The following is a 20944-nucleotide window of genomic DNA, read 5'->3' as shown; positions in this document are numbered from 1 at the left end:
TGGCTATGGAGACAGATGAGCAAGCTGGCCTTTCGTAGTGCACTGAACTGATTGTGTGTCTCTTCACTTTCTGGCTCACTAAATCCTTTGGCATGCTTGGAATGTATAGTTTCGGGTAGGGGGGTGAGAAGAGAAACTGTCCAGCTTATGTCCAGCCTTAATGAAATACATTTTGCTTTGCTCATTTCCAGTGAGTGATTGTTGCACATGGGTAGGATTTTCAATGAGTTTTTCAGATAGTGATAAATGGGCCATATGAAAGGACCTTGGGGCAGAGATGAGGACTCCACAAGTTGCTGGGCTTAAATATCTGCCTCCTGGTTTTGTGGCAAGGCTGGTGATGATGGAAGGAAATATTTAGGGGGGTGAATTACCTGCCATCAAACTGCCATCAGACATTTAAGTTGCAAGGACATTGAATTTCCTATTTCTCTTTTTTAAAGTAATTTTTATTGGGCTTTTTAATATAAAGGTAAAAATTTAACACACTAGATGAAACAACTCAAATATGGAATAACAAAACAAAACAAAACAAAGAAGAGTAAGGATAAAACAGATAATAAGCAAAATAAAGTAATTTACAAAAGATGGCATAAGTAGATGTTGTGTTCCTACAGTATAAAAAGAAAAAGACAAATTAATATAATGTGAAGACTATAATGCCCAATGATGCTGGACTTTTGCCTCTCTCTGAATGAGTGGCGTGGTCTCCCTTGAGCCATCTGGGGTTGGTTGGACTGTACAGTAGTACCTCGGGTTACAGGCGCTTCAGGTTACAGACTCCGCTAACCCAGAAATATTACCTCGGGTTAAGAACTTTGCTTCAGGATGAGAACAGAAATCGTGCAGTGGTGGCATGGCAGCAGTGGGAGGCCCCATAAGCTAAAGTGGTACCTCAGGTTAAGAACAGTTTCAGGTTGAGAACGGACCTCCAGAACAAATTCAGTTCTTAACCCGAGGTGCCACTGTACTAGTACATATGCAGTTTCACTGTGGGGTTTATGTGGGGAGTCCTAGTCTTAGTTCTGCTCCTCCTTCATTCCAGGTAATTCTGAAAGGAGGAAAAGAGCGCAGTACTGGGGCAACTGGAGTCAACTCGGATTCCTCCCGTTCCCATGCCATTATCCAGATTCAGATTAAGGACCCAGCAAACAGAGTGTTTGGGAGGTGAGTGGTAAAGAGCTGGAAATGTTCCATTCTGCCTCCAAGACCTTGCAATGAGCCTTGCAGTCCTCTTCTCAGAATGCAGCCACCATGTGAAGAGTGTATGTACTCTGCTCATAGGAAACGCCTGGTGGAGAGCTTGTTAAAAAATGTACACCTAACCCCTCCAGTAGGGACGCGGGTGGCGCTGTGGGTTAAACCACAGAACCTAGGGCTTGCCGATCAGAAGGTCGGCGGTTCGAATCCCCGCGACGCGCTGAGCTCCCGTTGCTCGGTCCCTGCTCCTGCCAACCTAGCAGTTCGAAAGCACATCAAAGTGCAAGTAGATAAATGGGTACCGCTCCGGTGGGAAGGTAAACGGCATTTCCGTGTGCTGCTCTGGTTCACCAGAAGCGGCTTAGTCATGCTGGCCACATGACCCGGAAGCTGTACGCCGGCTCCCTTGGCCAATAAAGCGAGATGAGCGCTGCAACCCCAGAGTCGGTCACGACTGGACCTAATGGTCAGGAGTCCCTCTAACCCCTCCAGTGTATTTGCATCACTTAAGGTGGTTTACAACAAGAATGAAAATCCCATAAAAGAAATGAAACAACATAAACGTTCTGAGGTGAGGGTCTACTTCTAAGCCTAGCAAGATAATTTCCTTGTCGAAGTAGGAAGGTTTTAACCAGCCGGCCAAAAAAAGGGAACAATGAGGGAGCAAGATGCAGCTCTGTAGGCAAGGTATTCAATCATTTAAGTTCAGCCATCAGGAACACCTCTGTTTTCCTGAGTAGTCACCCTCCAGCTACAGATGGAACATGGAAAAGGTTCGGTCCCATACTGTAGATCCTGCTGACTGGGCAGATTGGTGCTGGAGGCTCTCTTGGACATAAGCCACTTAGGGCTTACCGCTCTTATGTTGACTGGTTGGGGATGGAAATGGCTCAGGTAGTCTGATGGAATGGCTGTCGCTAAGTGACAATAGGAGGGAGACCCAAAGGCGGCAGCAGCAGTGAAGGTGGAAAAGCTGGCTTAAATGGCTTTGAGCAAGCATGTCTCTAGGTGTTGAGGATAAAACCTCACTCTGGACCTGCTGGAAGAATTACTGTATTTTTCGCTCCATAAGATGCACCTAGGTTTTAGAGGGGGAATGCAAGAAAAAAATAATCTTTAAAGGGAGCACTGAGCAAAGCCTGTATGCATCCCAGGCTCTGCTCAGCGCTCCCTTTCATGAGCCGTGTGGAGCATGTGTGCGGCTCTTGGGGGCTTTTCCCCGAGGAGGGAGAAGGGCAGCTCATCAGTCTTTTCCACCACCACCCAGAAAAGCCCCCAAGAGCCACGCTCCCTCTAAAGAGCCACGTGAAGGGACTGACGGGCTGCCCTTCTCCCTCCTCGGGGAAAAGCCCCAAGAGCCGCACACATGCTCCATGCGACTCTTTAAAAGGAGCGCTGAGCAGAGCCTCCCGCCTGCATTCGCTCCATAAGACGCACACACACTTCACCTTACTTTTTAGGAGGGGGAAAGTGCGTCTTATGGAGTGAAAATACGGTAATTAATTAAAAGATGGATAAGGTTGCGCTAAAATGATTTTGGTTTTCCAGGATCTCCTTCATTGACCTGGCTGGCAGCGAGAGAGCTGCGGACGCCAGGGATTCCGACCGGCAGACGAAAATGGAAGGTGCAGAAATAAATCAAAGTCTTCTGGCTGTAAGTTGCTGTGAATTGTGCTTCTTTTGAGATTATTTGAATACAGTTTGCAATACAGTTCCTAATATTTGACAGTGATTTTTTAGAAGATGGAATTGTCTCTGGGATGAGAACTCAGGGCAGGGCCGCTTGTGTTTAGTAGAGTACCAGATCTGGATGCTGGTGCAGGAATAGGAGACGTTTAAGATTGAGCCACAGTGGGCCCTCACAAACTTCACATCCTGTTTTCGGCTTGCAAAAATCCTCCACCATGGACATAAAGTAGTGATGCTCTTTGCTTCTGCTGGGTACTATTTCTTTCTTTCTTTCTCTCTCCCTTTTTTATAAGACAGATGGTGCCAGAATGAGGACAGAATGCATTGCCCTAACATTGATTTGGCTTCAGAATGTTATCACTTTACCAAATCTCATTGGCTGCATTGCATAGTCAAAAGGGCCAATCCTGAACCTTCTAAGAAGACTCAGAACCTGATTATAAACCGGGTCTTGCCCTAGAAGCTGCAAATAAACCTGCTGAAAGAGGAGATGGGTGGGGGGAACCTTTGCCTCGGAGAGTCACTGTCAGTGAGACCAAACTAGGCTAGATGAAGCGGTGGCCTCATTCAACAGAGGTCTATAGTCTATAGAGAGAGCAGAAATCCTGAAATGCTGAATTCATGGGCTTTTTTGTGCCAAGGAAAGACTCTCTAGGCATGTAACACAGAAAAAAGAAGTTTGCAACCTTTCTTCTTACCCTTGGTTTTTAGGGGGAGTGGGCGTATAAGCCCCCCCCCCCAAAAAAAAACCACTGGGGAAAGAAACAGACAGTTGCTCCATGGTCCCAAGCACTGGTGACTGACCTTAAGATTGCTGCTCTGATGCAATCTTGAGTAGAGCCAGGGAGGAACTGACAATATCCCTCTGCTTGCAAAGGCCCATCCAATACTTTGAGAGCCTCTGCTATAGAGCAAAGTGTGGTCTTGTGAAAAAACAACCATGTGTGCTGCCATTTTTACACTCGCTCATTGTGTGAGGCCACCTGTTGTTGTCTTTCTCTAGCTGAAAGAGTGCATCCGTGCCCTGGATCAGGAACATGCTCACACTCCCTTCAGGCAAAGCAAACTCACTCAGGTAAGGCCCAGGTCAACGCCAGAACACTTTAAACAAGCTGCTTTAAACAAGCGTTACTCCAGGGTTTGCGGATGGGAAGAAAAGCAACATTAACGAATGGGTTCAAGTTACAGGAAAACTGCACCATTCTGTGTTCTAAACTTGCTTTGTTTTTAAACTTGCAAATAGCTTTTTCCTCCTAATTGAGCTCTGGGAATTGTACTTTTGTGAGGATGCTGCACATTGCCTGACAGAATCCCAGATCTCCACAGTTGCAAAATACAATGTGGTCTCCTTGGATATCTGGAATAAATGCCATCTAAACTGTTTTCCCAAGAAAGTTTGGAATTCCATGGCGGGAGGAAACCTTGGATTGGCTGGCTTGCATCCCAGGCATCCTGTTGAGGTCGGGAGTAGTGTACATATCAGGCTAAGACACTTCATGGCACGTTCTCTCAGCCTAGCCTACCTCAAATGGTTGCTGTAAGGATAAAATGAGAAGCTTTTAATATTTAATGCTGTATTGTTTTTAACACTCGATTGGGAGCCGCCCAGAGTGGCTGGGGAGGCTCAGCCAGATGGGCGGGGTATAAATAATAAATTATTATTATTATTATTATTATTATTATATAAACTTTTGAAAAGCAGTTACAGTGGTGCCCCGCAAGACGAATGCCTCACAAGACGCAAAACCCGCTAGACGAAAGGGTTTTCCGTTTTGGAGGCGCTTCGCAAAACTAATTTCCCTATGGGCTTGCTTCGCAAGACGAAAATGTCTTGCGAGTTCCTGCGGGTTTTTTCCCCTCCCCCCCCTTTTCCTAAGCTGCTAAGCCGCTTATCAGCTGATCGCTAAAAGCCGCTAAACCGCTAAGCTGTCAATGGGCTTGCTTTGCAAGACGAAAAAACCGCTATACAAAGAGCCTCATGGAACGGATTAATTTCGTCTTGCGAGGCACAACTGTACCATCGTTTATTCAGTACCGTTTTATTTAGTTCAGAGTTGATAACAACAATCTAATGTGTTTGGGCTAAAGAGCTTTAAGATGTGCCTTCCGTTCCTCTTCCTTCAAGGTCCTGAAAGATTCTTTTGTTGGCAATTCCAAGACCTGCATGATAGCCAATGTCTCCCCCAGCCACATTGCGACTGAGCACACCTTAAACACCTTGCGCTATGCAGACAGGTAAGTGGTGGCACTGGACCAAAATGGACTCACTGCAATCACTCCTGGGCCCAGTGAGATTCCAGATTGTGCAGTTGTGATGCAAATATTACCTTTTGTTGCCTAGCTTCACTTATAAGGTGATGTGTTGCTGGTTCCTATCTTTAACTGTCACTTCTTGTCAGGAGTGGGTTGAAGGTTGAGCTCTTCTGTCCCTCCAGTTCCAAGGAACGAGCTGCTGGCCTTAACATCAATCCATGGTTTAAACTGATGAACAGCCTTGGTTCATGATCTGAGCTACGCTGGCAGCTTCTTTTCTTTATGGGAAACAAGACGAATGGCACATTCCATCGGGAACAAGCTTCACTGAAATTACCAAGAATCGCACAGTGATAAAGACGCCTGTAAAGCTGGGCTGCCATCCAGAAACATAAACAAAAATGCAGCTCAGATATTTATTGGTGTCTTGAACTTGTTTTAGATGCTAGAATCTATATTTAGCTAGTGGATTAAAATGACTGGTGGAGTGAATATTTCTAGCCAAATTAACTTGCTTAACTGTGGCTTGGTCCATTGCAAGAAGCAAGTGAAAAGACATTTCTTGAGATTTCAACAGATAGTTATAAATGTATATGTACAGTGGTACCTCGCAAGACGAATGCCTCGTAAGACGAAAAACTCGCAAAACGAAAGTTTTTCGTTTTTTGAGTTGCTTCGCAAGATGGATTTCCCTATGGGCTTGCTTCGCAAGACGAAAATGTCTTGCAAGTTTGTTTCCTTTGTCTTGCAAGTTTGTTTCCTTTTTCTTAAAACCGTGCATTCACTTCGAGGAGCAGCTCATAGCACGCGGTGTGGTGGCCTTTTTTGAGGTTTTTGAAGACTTTGGTGATTTTTGAAGCTTTCCCAAAGTCCGTGCTTCGCAAGACGAAAAAATCGCAAGACGAAAAAACTTGCGGAACGAATTAATTTCGTCTTGCGAGGCACCACTGTATTTGTTTAAATTTGCACCCCACCATTCCTCCCAGCTATAACTATAAGAAATCCTCCAGAGTTCCTACTTAACTGGCACTATTCTATTGGGGATGCTTGTCAGGGTCTACATCCTGCTCCCCCCCCCCCCCCCGGACTGGAAATGGGTGTCAGCGAGGGCAAAGCTGAAGAATCCTATGTTGACAAAAGACAGTGTGCTGGGTGCTATACAAAGAAACACAAATCCAACTTAATGGTGTAACGTTGGAAAATGTCGACCACTTTACCTACCTGGGCAGTTATCTTTCCACAAGGGCCGACATTGATTCAAAATCCAGCATCGCCTGAGCTCTGCGAGTGCGGCTTTCTCTCAATTGAAGTGCAGAGTGTTTGAGGACCAGGACATTCACAGGGAAACCAAAATGCTTGTTTACAAAGCTATTGTACTACCAACCTTACTATATGCTTGTGAAACACGGGCCACTTCTAAACGCCATCTCCAACTCCTCAAAAGATACTATCAGTGGTGTCTCTGAAAAATTTTACACATCACTTGGGAAAACAGGCGAACAATTGTCAGTATACTGGAAGAAGCAAAGATCACCAGTGTCAAAGCAGAGATTTTTCAATATCAACTTCGTTGGACAGGTTATGTTGTTCAGATGCCTGATTATTGTCTTCCAAAGCAACTACTCTATTCCCAACTTAAGAATGGAAAGTGAAATACCGGTGAACAACAAAATAAGTTTAAAGATATTCCCAAGGCAAATCTAAAAAATGTAACATAAACACATAAAAAGGAGAAGGCATGTTTGGCAAACCCTCACTGTGATCAATTTCTGCCCGGAAGCTATGGCCTCCACAGTCACTTACGGACTCACTATTTAGACTGTTTTCATGGAAAACCATCTTACTCGGCTACGAGTGATCACCAAAGAAAGAAGACAAAAAAGCCCCCACAAAATACCGTATTTTTCACTCTATATGACACTCTTTCCCCCCTCCAAAAATGAAGGGGAAATGTGTGTGCGTCCTATGGAGCGAATGCAGACTTTCACTGAAGCCTGGAGAGCAAGAGGGGTCGGTGTGTACCAACCCCTCTCGCTCTCCAGGCTTCAGGAAGCTATCCACTTGTGGATAGCAGCCCGAAGCCCGGGGAGCATAGTGCTGCGCTCCCCGGGCTTCGGGCAGCTATCCGCAAGCCTTCGGAGCCCGGCGGGAGTTCCCGCCGGGCTCCGAAGGCTTGCGGATAGCAGCCTGAAGCCCGGGGAGTGCAGTGCCAACTCCCACTGCGCTCCCTGGGCTTTAGGCAGCTATCCGCAAACCTTCGGAGCGGTCCCCCAGCCCGCAAGCTCCGGGAGCAGCGGCAAGGCTGCGTGCAACCTTGCCGCCGCTCCCGGACCTGTTCTGGGGGCTGGGGAAGCTCAGGCTTCCCCAGCCCCGCAGCTAAAAATGAAGCCAAGACAGCGAGCGGGATCCATCCCGCTGGCTGTCTTGGCTTCTGCCAAAGCCGTGCGCAGCCTCTCCCGGCTGGAGAGGTTGTGCGTGGCTAAAGAGGAAGCCAAGACAGCCAGCGGGATGGATCCCCCTGGCTGTCTTGGCTTCTTTGCTCTTTGGGGCTGGGGGGGAATAATTTTTTTTCTTTATTCCCCCCCCCCCTAAAAACTAGCTGCGCCCTATGGTCCGGTGCGCCCTATGGAGCGAAAAATACAGTAGTGAAGTGATACAATCTGTAGCAAGGGGCTGGTAGTTGCATGAGGTGCAGTCAGCAGTGGGGATCTAGTGACAGTAGAGGAGCAGCAGGGTGAATTGGGGAATTCAGGAAAAGCTTTGTTACAGCTTAGATCTTGAAGAATTTTAAAGAAAAGAGTTGGTTGGTGAATGAAGAGGGCTTTGGAACACATAGCAAAAACTGGGAACTGGAACCAGGGAAGGAAGCAAAAGGACCCAAAGAGAGGCAATATTCAGGGCAAGTGAAGAGTTGGGAACTAAGAGGGAAGCAGCATTTATTTTTTAAAAGAACTTCACCACACACCCAGATTCCTATTTTCCCAAAGCATATGCAGATTCTCCCTTATATAACTTTTGACAGGAGCGAGGTGGAAAGTGCCCAGTGAGTCAGTCTCGTTACCTCCTCTCTGCATCTGTGCTCCAATCAAAGACAACATCTCCATTTGCCCTGCAAGCCCCAGTGTGTGGGAGTCCAATTAGGGGTGACTCACCCCAAAACCTATGGAAATCCTCTCCTTTGTGCTTTTGACCTCTAGCAGAAGGCCTGGACCAGTATAGATTAAGATTGCTGTTTCTGCTCAGCCTCAGATCTTACAAGATCTGAACATCTGAAATGGACACAAATGAAGGGAATAAAGCTTGCATCAATATCCTCAAGCACAACTGCTAACTTATGTCTCATTTCTGTCCTGTCCCCCTGACTTGCCACCAAAGAGACCCTCTCCCACTGACTGGACCCCCAGCCCTTGGCAAAGTATTCCCCCTCCTACCCCATATTGGGTCCTGCTACTCTTTCTCTGTCCTATGAAGAGCTTCCTAAGAAAGAAACTCAGGAGATGATGTGTTTCATAAGCAGATGAAGAAATCGGGCAGAAACTAAATAAGGGCATTTGGGTTCTACCTTCCTGTATCTTGATATGAAAGATTTGTGGAAATCCCTCAGTGTAGAGCGATTGGTTCTGATGGAACTGCAGCAGGATAAGTATTCCTTAAAACTGCCCAAAGAAAGAGCTCATCTGGTACTGTGGCTAATGGGCTCCACTACAAATTGGGGAGGCCTCAGTTCAGAACTGAGCAAGTGGCTGTGTTGAGAGGGCTATGATCTTTATTGCATGGTTGCTGTAAGGCCTGCAAGGAGATAATGTATCGCAAGGGCCCTGAACACTTGTAAATACTAGAGACATTCTAGGCGTTATGTGATAATAAAATCTGGGCTTGAAAGCCTTTCTTTCCCTAATGTCCCTCTTTTCATTCCTAGGGTGAAAGAGTTGAAGAGAGGGATGAAATTTTGTACACCTGTTGCACAGCGACGGCGAACGCCAGGCAGCGTATCTCCCAAACGCATTCAGAGTTCTCTTTGCGTGCAAGGCGGGGAAAAGAGCTCTCCTAAGAAAGTGAAGCTGGGGTTGCAGCAATCCCCAACACCTACAGCTTCCAAGGCGAAGGCTTCACCTTTGGGGTTTCACCCGCTGCACCCTCCTTTCTCTTCCACCCCGAAAGGACAGGCCCGCAAAGGTCATTTTGGTGCCCTGTGGCTCGGCCGCACCAGCCCAGTTAAAGGCGTTCCGAGGGCAGGACCAGCGGCCAAAAAGACAGCGGAAGACTCACTGCTGCATCCTGGGAACAGCCTCGTTGGGAAGGACTTTGGGTCTAGGAGAGAAAGCGGCCAAGCAGACAGACCTCGAGCCAAGTGCCTGAAAGCCCAACCTGTGCAGAAACAGCTCATTTCCAGAGCTGATTTTTCCTTTGCTGACACGGACCAACCATCCTTCCGCACAGAGGAAGGCAGTAGAGTGTTTGCAGAGCAGTGCACTGCAGCATGGACAAGGCTCCCGCCCCACCAGAAAGACCGGGAGCAACACCTCCGCCTTTACCACCAGCAGTTCCAGCAGCCTCCTATTCTGCAGCAGAAGCTGAACTACCAACCCCTGGAGAAGTTCTTGGCCCAGTACATGCCTCAGGAGATCCGGGTGAAGCAGGAGCCCCCTTGCCAGGCTCTGGCATCTCCTCCCCAGTGCCGTGACGAGACGATGCAGCTGGAGGATCTGGAGGACAGCGACTTCAGCGAGGATTCCTTCTCCATCGGTCCCAGCCGGAGGAAGCCGGAGGCAGAAGCCGGAAGGGAATGCAGCCAGGGGGGTTCGTTTTTCCTTCATCAGAGAGAATGCGCTGAAGGGCAGGAAGTCCAGGGCGGGCAAGACCTGCTTTTCAAACCGTGCGAGCTTGAGAGTAAAGGCACAGCCTTGCCGGGGGCGGAGGAGGCCTGCATGAGCTGCGAGGAAGGCAACAGCAGTCTGCTGGACTGGAGCACAGAGGACACCTCGGCATGCAGTTCTTCTCCAAAGAATGACGTGCCAGAGAAGCCTTACTGCTCGCAAGATAACACTGTGTGCAACAGGCTAAGCACCGAAGAATCGCTTCTGGGGCAAAAAGAGCTCAGATGCACAGATCTACCTCTAAGCTGCCCTGATGAACAATTCCCTGGGCCAGAAAAGGCAATGCAAAGCCCACCTTTGGCCCATACCTTGGGATCCCCAAGCTGTGATGTAGGCGGCTTGATGGAAGACTCTTTCAAAGGGAGAGATGGTCCTCTTTCAGGAACCACAGGAAAACAGCACCTCCAAACAGGAACAGGCCTTTGTGGGACTCTGGATTTTCCAGTGAATCTTGCTGCTAGAGAGATGACCCCTTTGGCTGTAACCCTTCTCAACGCTTTGACAACAGGCAATCCAGAAGACAACCCTTCCCACCAGCAGCAAGGAAAGGCTCCGCAGAAGGAGGAGATGGTCGAAAAGAAACCCTTTGGCCCCAGAAAGCAACTAGATGAGGGCACCAGGCACCTTCATGGGGAAAAATCATCCCCTGCGCCCAGGCTATATGAAACAGGTAATTGGAGGAGAAATGTTGGCTTGGTGCTTTCGCCGCAAGCCAAGACTGAGTGGCTTTCGCAGCCTTGTCAGAGCCCAAAGGTTTCTTCTCCCTTGGGCTTGAGTGAACTGTATGGTTGTATTTGTGGATACTCACCCAGAGATGGAGGCCTGGTGGATCTCCTCTCCCCACACAGAGACAGTGGGGGCACCCTGCTCCTTAGTAACCTGCAGGTCAGTGAGTATGTGACCAGCCCACAGTATGATGCAGACACCGAAGCAACCACGATTGCCTCGTTGAGCTGTTCAGGGCAATTCAGCCTGGGGGAAGAGGATGGCTCCAAGTCCATGACACAGCTCAAACATACCGATACAGGGAGGAAAACCTCCATTTCAAAGGCCCTCTCCATCTCTAATGATTTAGGGAAGAAGGAATTCGCTGGGGAGAGCATCACACCGCAGCCCAGCTTGGCATTTGGGAAACAGGAACTTGGCCATTTGCACGAAGCATTCAAATTGACGTTCAGCAGTGACGAAATGGGGCTTTTTAAGAACGACTTTTCTCAGAATGTGTTTATGCACACACCTTCAGACGATGCAGAACAGGATTCAGAGGTTGTCTCCAAGGAGGGGAACACCAGCTCTTCCAAGAACACACTGAATTCTTCTAGCCCACAGGATTTATCTCCAAGCTCACTCCAGTATAAGGAAGCTTTAGGAAGGTGAGTTTTCTGGATTCTATCCCCCACCCCACTCCACATTTACAATGGTTGGCAGCTGGTAGAAAAACATCTTCGCCACTGGGTAGATCAGAGGGCTATGCCCTTTGCAGAGAGCAAAACCCACGGCCATTTCTGTAGCAACAACCCCGTGTTTCTAGTGCAACAACTATGAAAATATGAGTGAGCTGTGGAGAAGCTCCCACTTCAAACCTTGCAGGGAGCATTAGGCAAACCATGGTCTCTCAACCTGTCATTTGCAGTATAGGGACAATTAGACTCTGGGTGGCTGCCAGAATTACTGAGAATGGGAGTGATGTGCTCTGAATGCTCAAACACTAAATAAAGGCTACATACTGTCTATCCTCAGCTTCCCCCTTTTCCAGAAAAAGGTTTGTCAGGATGGCTGCAGAATGGGCCTGGCGAGCTGGTTAAGCTTTTGCAGGCCAAAGCTGAGAGATGACAGTTGCAGCGAGGCAACACTGAGGATTTTATTACCAGGGTTTTTATTTTTAATTGTGCCCAATAGGCAGTTTGTGCTCCAAATCCATCAGGAACAGCTGGATGAAATGGCAGCCCTGTGTTTCCAGGAAGAGGGCTTGATCAGTAAGATGTCAGAGCTGGTGAGTGGTGTTTGAATATTCTTTAAAGTGCCTCTCCCCCCCCCTTGCAGCCATGCTTATTTCTCCATGGATCATCTCTTGTTGTTTGGAGATGCATGCGCTGCATACTGTGTGCAATCTGCTGGGGTTGTGAAGGTGAGCCCCTTCAGCAAATATTGAAAAATACAGGGCAAGCAACTTGCAACTCGGATTCTAAAAATACCCTTCACTTGTAGAGTTCATGATCTTTAACACACCCATCCTTATTCCTTACATTTTCCCTCTGCTAGGACTTCGAGGACTTTGTGGCACAGCTAGATGAAATCCTGGCACTGAAATCCAAATGCATCCAAAGATTGCGAAGCCGGCTGCAGCCTATTCTAGCTGCTCCTGCAAGTGGGACGGCACCAGACAACTTCCCTATGAAATAGCAGCATGGGTGAGGACTGCGCTGAAGCATTTGACCTTCAGTGACCAGCAGCTCAAGACAGTGAGGACTTCCAAAAGTTTGGGTCTTCTACATGGCATGTGCTTGAAGACTTAAGGCTTAACTTTAGCAGCATAAACTCAGCAGAAGTCCAGATTGTGTGCCCTGCCATTCATCTAAATACTTGACCACTGTGGGAAGACTTTGAGAAGGGGATAAAGTGATCCCTTTTCTCCTGCCATCACTCAGGCAACTTCACATTTATGGCAGTTTTGCATACTGACAAAAAACAATAGAAAACCCAGCCAGATGGGCAATCAGAACTAGTCCTGTTCTCAGGCAGTGTAGCCTTTGAAAAAGAGGTACTAGCTACTACCAAAGCCCCGTATGGCTAGGCTGCTTTGGCAGTTTGAAGTGTCTAAAGTATCAAGAGAGCCAGTGGACCTGTTTATCAGCATTACAGATCAGAGACACAGAGTTCACATTCTTGTAGTTATCCCTCTCTTCTCCCTTCAGCCATATTTACCAAGCATTCTACACTTGTGCCTTGGCGATCTGCTCATCAGGTGCTTCCACGCTAACTAAAAAGGTTTGTTTTCAGATCTGCCCTTTCTTTTAAAATTGCATCTTATTTTCAGGATTCACTTTCTTTTACGGTTGTATCTTTTTTTGACTGTAAGCTTTAAAACTGTTTTTGATGTTGTATTTTATATTGTTGTAACCCACTCTGGGACCTTAGTGTGAAGGGCAGGCACTAAATTAAATAACAACAGCTGATTTCAGTCAAGCCTGGGTGGGCATCACTTTGCTCCACACATGACCTTCAAGAGCTTCGTGAAGATGGGTTAGAAGAAGCAAGCCGTCAGACTGCAAGTGGGAAGGCAGGGTGACATGGTGCCTGAAGCCTTTACATGACTGTCGTAAACATAATGTGCCTAACAGCTCTGTGAAATTGGTGCTCTCGTCTTGCTAGACAGGATTTCTAAGCAGGAACTTTTGACAGAACCAAGCCACTTTTATCAAGCCATCAACACTAGTCTGAACGAACAGAACTCAATTCAACTTGTACAAAAATAAGTGAATACTTGGTTTATGGCAGCAGCCCCAAAGAGGATGCATGCATTATGGACAATAGCTTTGCAGCATACTAGTCCATCTTGTGAATGAGGCTTTTCCAAGATGGTGGAGAGAAACAATATTAAAAGGATTCACAGAAAGTGATAATTGGAAGTTTTGAAACCCCAAACAAGAGCATAGGACAGCAAAAGCCAGTATCCTTTAAAACCTTGTCTTACTTGGAGAACACAGTGCTGCACATCACGATAGCTGCTCTTAATTTGTTTCTTTCCATGCGTCAGGGAGACAGCATAGTCAGGAGTTGAGATTTACTCTGTCAAGCCCATCGCTTATGAAAGATGGGCTTTGTATCCATAACAGGGTTGTTCTACCCCAAGGTTCATGTAAGATGGAAGCTTAGCAGTCAGGCAGCAATATTTTCCACTTGGGTGGTGCCTCCTGACTGCATGCGTACCCTTATTTCACAAGAGTAGCATCAGCATTCACATGCCAATAGATGCCACAACCTCATCTCACCCCGTTCTGGCTTGACCTTTGTGACTTCAACACAACAGTTCAGGGGTCACAGCACTGTCCTTACAGCAACATTGGTCATTCCCTTTCCCACATACCAAGCACCAACTAACCACGTCACATTCAGAGCAGCAGAAGCAGCTCTTTGACTGACCTTTCCCACTGCTAAAGGAAATCATGTGCACAATAAGTCCTGGTGCAGGTACGTTCCTTGGCAGGTATAAACCCAGCAGGGACACAGTTCCTGCTTTTCAGGTACAACTTAACCAATTAGTAAAATGGTCGAGAATCTAGCTGAGTGGCATTACACGAGAGCTGTGTACTACAATACATGGACATGTTTCTAAGAGTTCTTTGTTCTTTGTTTTAAGAGTCAGTAGGTTAAAGTGAATTCACTTAGAATATTATGCATGTTGCTTTTATACTGAATTTTTAATTGAAGTAAAAAGATAATTGAGCAAAACTTGCACAGAAGTCTAAATTGTGTCAAATTCAGTATTCTGATAAAATGTAATTTGGTTTGAATGCAAAAGTAATTCACAGCATGGCAGAAGTGCTAAATAGCAGCTGCTGCTGCGAAACAAATTCCGATGTGCAACAGGATCAGTAGTTGCTTTTGGCTGCAGATATGAGAGGCTGACAACATCCTGATCACAACTCAAGTAAATTGCCCAGCAGCAGAGGCCTCCCTCAAGGGAGGAAATGGTAGAAAAGCTTTTCTGCCAGTACACACAGTGCAGCAAATCACATTTCCCTGTGCTCTGACCATTGCAGCAGTTTGTGGCTGTAGGATCCACACATGACTCTTTAAGTTTACAGATGCAGACAGAGCACTTGATCAGCAGCAACTTGCTTTGGTTCTGCTGCCAAAACCTGCACCTCAAATTCTGTTGCAGCATTCTTCCTTCAGTGTCTCATTTAGTAATGAAGCGTCTCTTGTCAAAGCTGTTCGCTCCCTCCCTTGAAATGCCAGAGCCAAGCTGCTGTCATTAGGAAAGCGATAGGTAAGGGCTTACATTATAACTCAGGTGTAAAAACATGGTCAACCATAGGGCTCTGCTCCAGATTTATCCACTGAGTGCTTGTTTACAGTCAAAATTCAGACACACTATCAGGGCTTTACTATCAGTTCTCACCTTCTATACCTGGGGGTGATAGTTTATGCATGAGATATAGTTCCTTTTCTGTTCAAAGTGATTTGATACATCTAAAACCAATTCTAATCACAGAGTCACTGCTGCTGTCACAGGACACTACTGCTTGGGTCACTGACAACACAGGATGTCCCCATATTGAATGATGAGCTCCACAGATAAATTCTACTATTGTTTCCATTATCACTTATGGTAGTGGAGATGGCAGCTTCTACCGAGATCAGTGGCTCCTAACTGAACTCAAATCATGTACTGAAAAAGTTTGGTAGTGGGATGTTGCCAGAGTTGTGTGGGAAAGGCCCCAAGATCCAGGTTGCTGAAAGTGTTTTCATACTGTACTTGCTGAAGTCTATGTAGTGACCTGCGCGGGGGGGGGGGGGGCAGAGAGAGATTACTGCAGGGATGTTCGCTGGAGAGTTGGAAACCTATTTCCAAACCTCAAACTCAAGACACAAGATGTTCTAGAGATATCGGAGATTTATAACCATTCCAGATTCATTCCGTTTCTTTTCCCTACTGCTAAAGCTCTAGAGCAGGAGACCACCAGCCACATTTTAAGGTTTTATTAGTATCTCTTTCTGCAGAACCAAAATACTTAGCAAATTACTCCAAATATCAAGACTGCTTATATTTTTTTATGTATTTAGATCTTTTAACCATGTACAACATAATACACTATTGTACTATCAAAACCAAAAGTCTGATTTCTATTACTAGATGTTAATAGATTAATGATTACTATAGCAGTGTGGAAAAAAAGGAACCAATGCAGTGAATATTAAAAAGAAAGTGCTTGAAAGACAGACCTCCAATTTCACACTGTGTATTTATTTTAAACTAATGGAGTAGCCGAGTTCCCAGATGGGTCTCTGCTTAAATAATAGTAATAATAAAACCTACCAGTCTGGGGAGGACAGTAGAGCCAAGAGGTTCAAGCCTCTTCCTCAGACTTCAGAAACCAGCCAGTGGGCAAGGGGTCCAGGTGGGGTTTCACAGCTTACCTGTTCTGAGAACTTATCTGTTCAAGCACACTGGCCAGAGCGTGTGGGCGGCCAGGGCCAAAACACCAGAAAAGGAAGCAATGCAGCTTCTCTGTATGCATAGAGGCAGTTTCAGAACCAGTGTCACACTTAAATTACACGCTAACCTTCAACCAAAGCCTCCCCCCCCTCCACCAAATAAAACCGAAAATTCCATTGCACTAAAGGTGGACTTGTGTTAACCTTGACCAAGGGTCAAATATTTTCAGTAGAAGCAGACGCACAAATGAAAGCAGCTTCAAGGAGCCAAAGCATTGTTCGTTTCAGAGCCAGGCTGAGTCCAGTGCAAGACGTGCGAGTGGGATGGGGAGAAATACAATTAGCCTGGTCTGACTATGTACAACTCCAGTCAAGATTCTCCGTGGCCGAGCCAAAAAAAGGAAACTTAGGAAAGGACACTTAAACTTTAATCGAAGAACGTGGGCTGGGGTCTCTCCGCTGGGAATAGCACCCTGGAGTGATGCGTGCCCACGGAGCTGCTCCCCCAGCTCTCTCAGCATCTGGGAAAGGCAGGATCCTTGTGGTGTTGTCCTCCTTCCAATGCCTGCAGGGAGAGCCACATGATGGTGGCGGCAAAGGGTCTGGTGAGCAGGGCAATGTCTGTGCTCCTTCCCGCATTCTTCAACTGGCTCCTGCTCGGGTCATTAGATCTTCCAGTGCATTGTTCTGGTCATTGTTGTGTAATAATAAAACCTCTTTAATGTCTTTCAATTCAAATCCCATTTCTTTAAATTTACTCATTAGCTGGAGAAGTTCTGTTGTCTATGAAAAAGGGGGGGAAAGGAAGAGGACATCTTTAAGAGCATGCTAGGAAGAGACCCCCATCTGGAAGGAAGATTACTTATATCCTACTGAGCGTCTCTGGATCAGTCTTCCATCATTAAGGAGTAGCCACAGAAAAGCACAGAGCGCCATGCAAGAACTTCCAAGACATGACATTTAAGAATTTGCATCCAAGCAATTAAAAGACACTTAAGAATACAATTACATTAAGTAAGAACCAGACAGATCTCCTAGGTTAGACAGTTCTTAGCAACCTGGGCATTACACACCTAAATAAATTTATATGAAGCCAGTGGATACCATCTGAACCAAATGAAACCACTAATGGAGATGACCCAGTGATTGGAGGTAGCAATGGGTTGGATGAGGGGGGCAAACTCAAGCTACATCCTAACAAGACCGAAGAACTCCTGGTGGGTGGTTCTCATATCCAAGAATTGGGGTGTGATGCCTGTTGATGGAGTCTTACTCCCTCATATGGAACAGAACTATGGTCTGGGTTACTTCTGGATCCAGCACTGTCACACTTAAGACCCAGGAGGTGAGAAGTGGTGGTTGTCAGTTCCAGCTAGAGCACAAGGTACACCTGTTTCTGAAATGGGGAACAGGGTTTCTACTGTGGTGCTCCTTTCCTCAGGCAAGGCACCAGACCCTAGCTCCACCCTGAGCCTGGGATGAAGCTGGCAGGGAGCCGATTACAATGAAAGCGTCACAAGTGCAAGACAACTGCTCCTGATATTCAGAATACAAGCTAGAGGATCTGACAGCCGCTACAGTCAAAGAGCAGCACCAGTAAGATTAGCAAGCCAAGCACACATGATTAAGCTGAATCACGGGAGTGGTTCTACAGCACCACTGCGCATCCAGCAGCTGAAAACTCACCTTCTCCTCTGAACACTGATACATTTCAAGAGCAGCTTCTACAAGGAGCGGATCAAAGCCCTTCTCGCAGAGCTGCCCATGGACAAACAGGTAGTCAAGGACCTACAAGGAGGAACAGGACAGAAAGGAACTGAGGCAGTCGCTCCGTAAGCATGATCCCACTAACAAGCCTTTTCTAACAATTATCTGAAGCTTATTGGGGGTTTCTGTCACTGGTTCTTAGTGACAGGTTATCCACATGAAAGGCTGAAGAGGAGGGAGAAGCTACACAAACAAACCTGCTTGGGCCATGCAAAATCACGCCTGCACTGATATTTTTTGAGTACAGAGAGATGCAGCTATACCAGGTCAGACCACTGCTCCATCTAGCGCAGGAGAATCTACTCTGGCTGACAGCAGCTCCCCAAGGATTTAGATAACAGTTTTTTGACCAATCTCTGGCACCCACGTTCCTTTGGCTTGAAATGCTAAACCTGGGACCTTCTACAAGCAAAACATGAGCTTTACCACTGAGTCTTAATGCCCTCTCCCAGTCTCCACAATTCAGAGATTGTTTTAAGTCCAATTGGCTACAAAGAACACTTATCACAGACATCATGAAAGCAAACTAATATGGCCATAGTCTTAAGGTCTGAAAATATTTTGTGGCTAGTTGTTGCCCCAAGTACCCCCTTCCCCTGCTGGAGCACCATAAGTCCTTGGGCCCAGTATTACCAAGATGTGTAGGATGCAAGGATCTACAACCCACATCCTTTCAGACACTGTACAGCATCTACCATTCAAAACCCAAACTAAGGCCAAAGTTGGTTTTCATCCAGTCTCACTTCCTTTTCCTGGCTTGCTTAAGCAGGGAAAAGGCTCCTCTTACCTGTTCTATGTTCTGGCCTTTCTTCTTCATTGCTTTCAGGACATCCTCATAGGAATAGCCCATGTTGACAACAGTTTCAACGCACTGCCGCTCACTAGAGGAAAGGGCCTGCAGCATGTTGATATACGTGGAGCCGCCGGGCCGTTTTGCACAGCTGGTGGTATTGGGCACTTGAGACGTCAGGAAACTTTGGTGAGTTACCTAGTTGAACAAGAGGGAAACAAACCTCTTTTAGGAAGAGAGAGAAACTGGAATGCTGCAGTCTCAATGTAAGTCAGTGCAGAAGTCTTCCTATAAACCCTTAGGAGCCACTGGACAATATAATGGATGCTTGGGTTGCGAACGTGATCCATATGGGAGGCACGTTCGCAACCCACAGCGCCGTATCTGCGCACACGCAGGTTGCGATTCAGCGCTTCTGCACATGTGCAAAGCGTGATTTCGCGCTTCTGTGCATGTGCTGAAACCCAGGAGTAACCTGTTCCGGTACTTCCGGGTTCGGCACGGTGCGCAACCCGAAAACGCGCAACCTGAAGCTTCTGTAACCTGAGGTATGACTGTAATAGAATGTGATTGATCAGTGGTCAAGCCCCTCCTCCTCTGTGGGCAAAATAATAGCCAAGAGCTCAAGAACAAGACGTGGAGAGTTACAGGTAAGTACTTTTGGGCTCCATACACAGCTCCTATGAGAACCACATGAAAGCCCCAGAGGTTCCTCCATGTCTAAAGCTAATCTTGGCCTGGCTAATAACTGGACAGGAAGTCACAGCGAGACTCATTACCTCAGAAAGGGGTGAGCCCAAGAAAGACAGCCCCTCCCGGCAACATTTGATTTCATACCCTCGCCAAATCAGAATGACAAATGCATGGCAAGCAAGTCCCTGTTGGTGACTAGAACAGAATGATATATGCTGCTATAAAGGGTAAAGCAACCTACCCCTTTCCCCTACAGAAGCCTGTTGCATTTCCATGGAGGCCAGAGAAGGGAAACTCCTTTTTTTCCATGTCAAGCACAGAAGCGAAGCGAGTTGGCTTCGCTTGCTGCTATGGAATTCCTTGTGACCTGCCTCTAGCAGGCAAGTACTTGCATACAAGGCTGCTTTGTGTTAACTTTAAGACACAATCTGATTCCAAGTAGGTCTGTGCAATATTGGTTTTCAGCATCGCAATATATCACCAGTTGAATATCGTGATATATCGATATATCATGAGATATGGAATAAGGAAGGAACTACGCAGAGGCGAACAGGATAATGCCCTGGCAACTGCTACTACTTAGGGATCTAAAATGGATAAATGATGGTATCAATCACTACACAGCTTCATCAGCAGGCAAGTAAAATGCATCCAAACAGGACTCATGGTTTTGGGCTTGGATACCAAATTGTGTTATTCAAGACATTCCAAAGTACAGTGATGAGTCATAGTGAATACAAATAATCTGGGTCTACCAGAAGGCCTGCTTGGCAGCAGAAGCGGTGGTGGCAGAAACAGCGGTGACCTCGCAGCCCTGGCCATGGGACGTGCCAGCAGTAGGAAAGACAGTCTGCAAGGCCTCGTGGCAGGGGTGGAAGGCGGCAGCAGTTACAGTGACGGTGATTGATACTATCGTCATTTATCTGTTTTAGACCCCTAAGTAGTAGCAATTACCAGGACATTGTCTTGTTCGCCTCTGCATAGTTCCACCCTTATTTCAGACATTGTGGTAGACTGCAATGTTTAGCTGATGATAACGGCCCTCGCACACATTGCAATTCACGATATATTGCCAGGTCAAATATTATGAAACAGTTATCACAATGTGAACTTCAAACCGGTTTTGGACGATATATTGATATATCGCCCAGCCCTATTTCCAAGTATGTTCTAGTTGCAGAGCAACTAGTTGGAAAATATAGTTTTCAAAATGGGAACCCAGCAATAAATTGCATTGCTCTTTTTAATCCTTAGCTATTAAAGTCAGCTTTCTTGAAATCAATTCATCCTTGAATGACAGCATTTGGGAGGAGAGGGACCCCTCTTTAGTCTGCCAATGTAAAACAAAAAACCCAATGAGCTAGCCTATTTACCATTTACCTTTCAGGAAACCCATAAAGAAGAACTAACCTGGGAACACATTTATGTAGACCAAGTACTCTCCCAACCTGACTGTCTTGTTTCAAGATTTCCCTAAAGGCAAACACAGTTCAGTGTAAACTAGACAAAGCCC

General features: G+C 46.5%; 2 protein-coding genes across 2 annotated transcripts in view; one reads left to right on the top strand and one right to left on the bottom strand.

Moving 5' to 3' along the window:
- KIF24 (kinesin family member 24) overlaps positions 1-14482 on the top strand; it is a 35754-nt gene extending 21272 nt beyond the window's left edge. The window contains exons 7-13 of the mRNA XM_081881359.1: positions 1046-1167; positions 2749-2854; positions 3893-3964; positions 5015-5124; positions 9062-11392; positions 11919-12012; positions 12282-14482. Coding sequence (XP_081737485.1) covers positions 1046-1167; positions 2749-2854; positions 3893-3964; positions 5015-5124; positions 9062-11392; positions 11919-12012; positions 12282-12422 — 2976 coding nt within the window. The 3' untranslated portion in view covers positions 12423-14482. The remainder of the gene's footprint in view (positions 1-1045; positions 1168-2748; positions 2855-3892; positions 3965-5014; positions 5125-9061; positions 11393-11918; positions 12013-12281) is intronic.
- A 1228-nt stretch (positions 14483-15710) lies between these two features.
- The window catches only part of UBAP1 (ubiquitin associated protein 1), a 31262-nt gene continuing 26028 nt past the window's right edge, over positions 15711-20944 (bottom strand). The window contains exons 5-7 of the mRNA XM_081881542.1: positions 18736-18936; positions 17868-17969; positions 15711-16964 (exon numbers count right to left, since the gene is read on the bottom strand). Of these exons, the coding sequence (XP_081737668.1) occupies positions 16824-16964; positions 17868-17969; positions 18736-18936 (444 nt within the window). The 3' untranslated portion in view covers positions 15711-16823. The remainder of the gene's footprint in view (positions 16965-17867; positions 17970-18735; positions 18937-20944) is intronic.

The sequence above is a fragment of the Podarcis erhardii genome (assembly GCF_964252035.2).
Source record: "Podarcis erhardii genome assembly, chromosome: 11".
Classification (NCBI taxonomy): Eukaryota; Metazoa; Chordata; class Lepidosauria; order Squamata; family Lacertidae; genus Podarcis; species Podarcis erhardii.
This window is presented reverse-complemented; position numbering and strand designations above follow the sequence as displayed.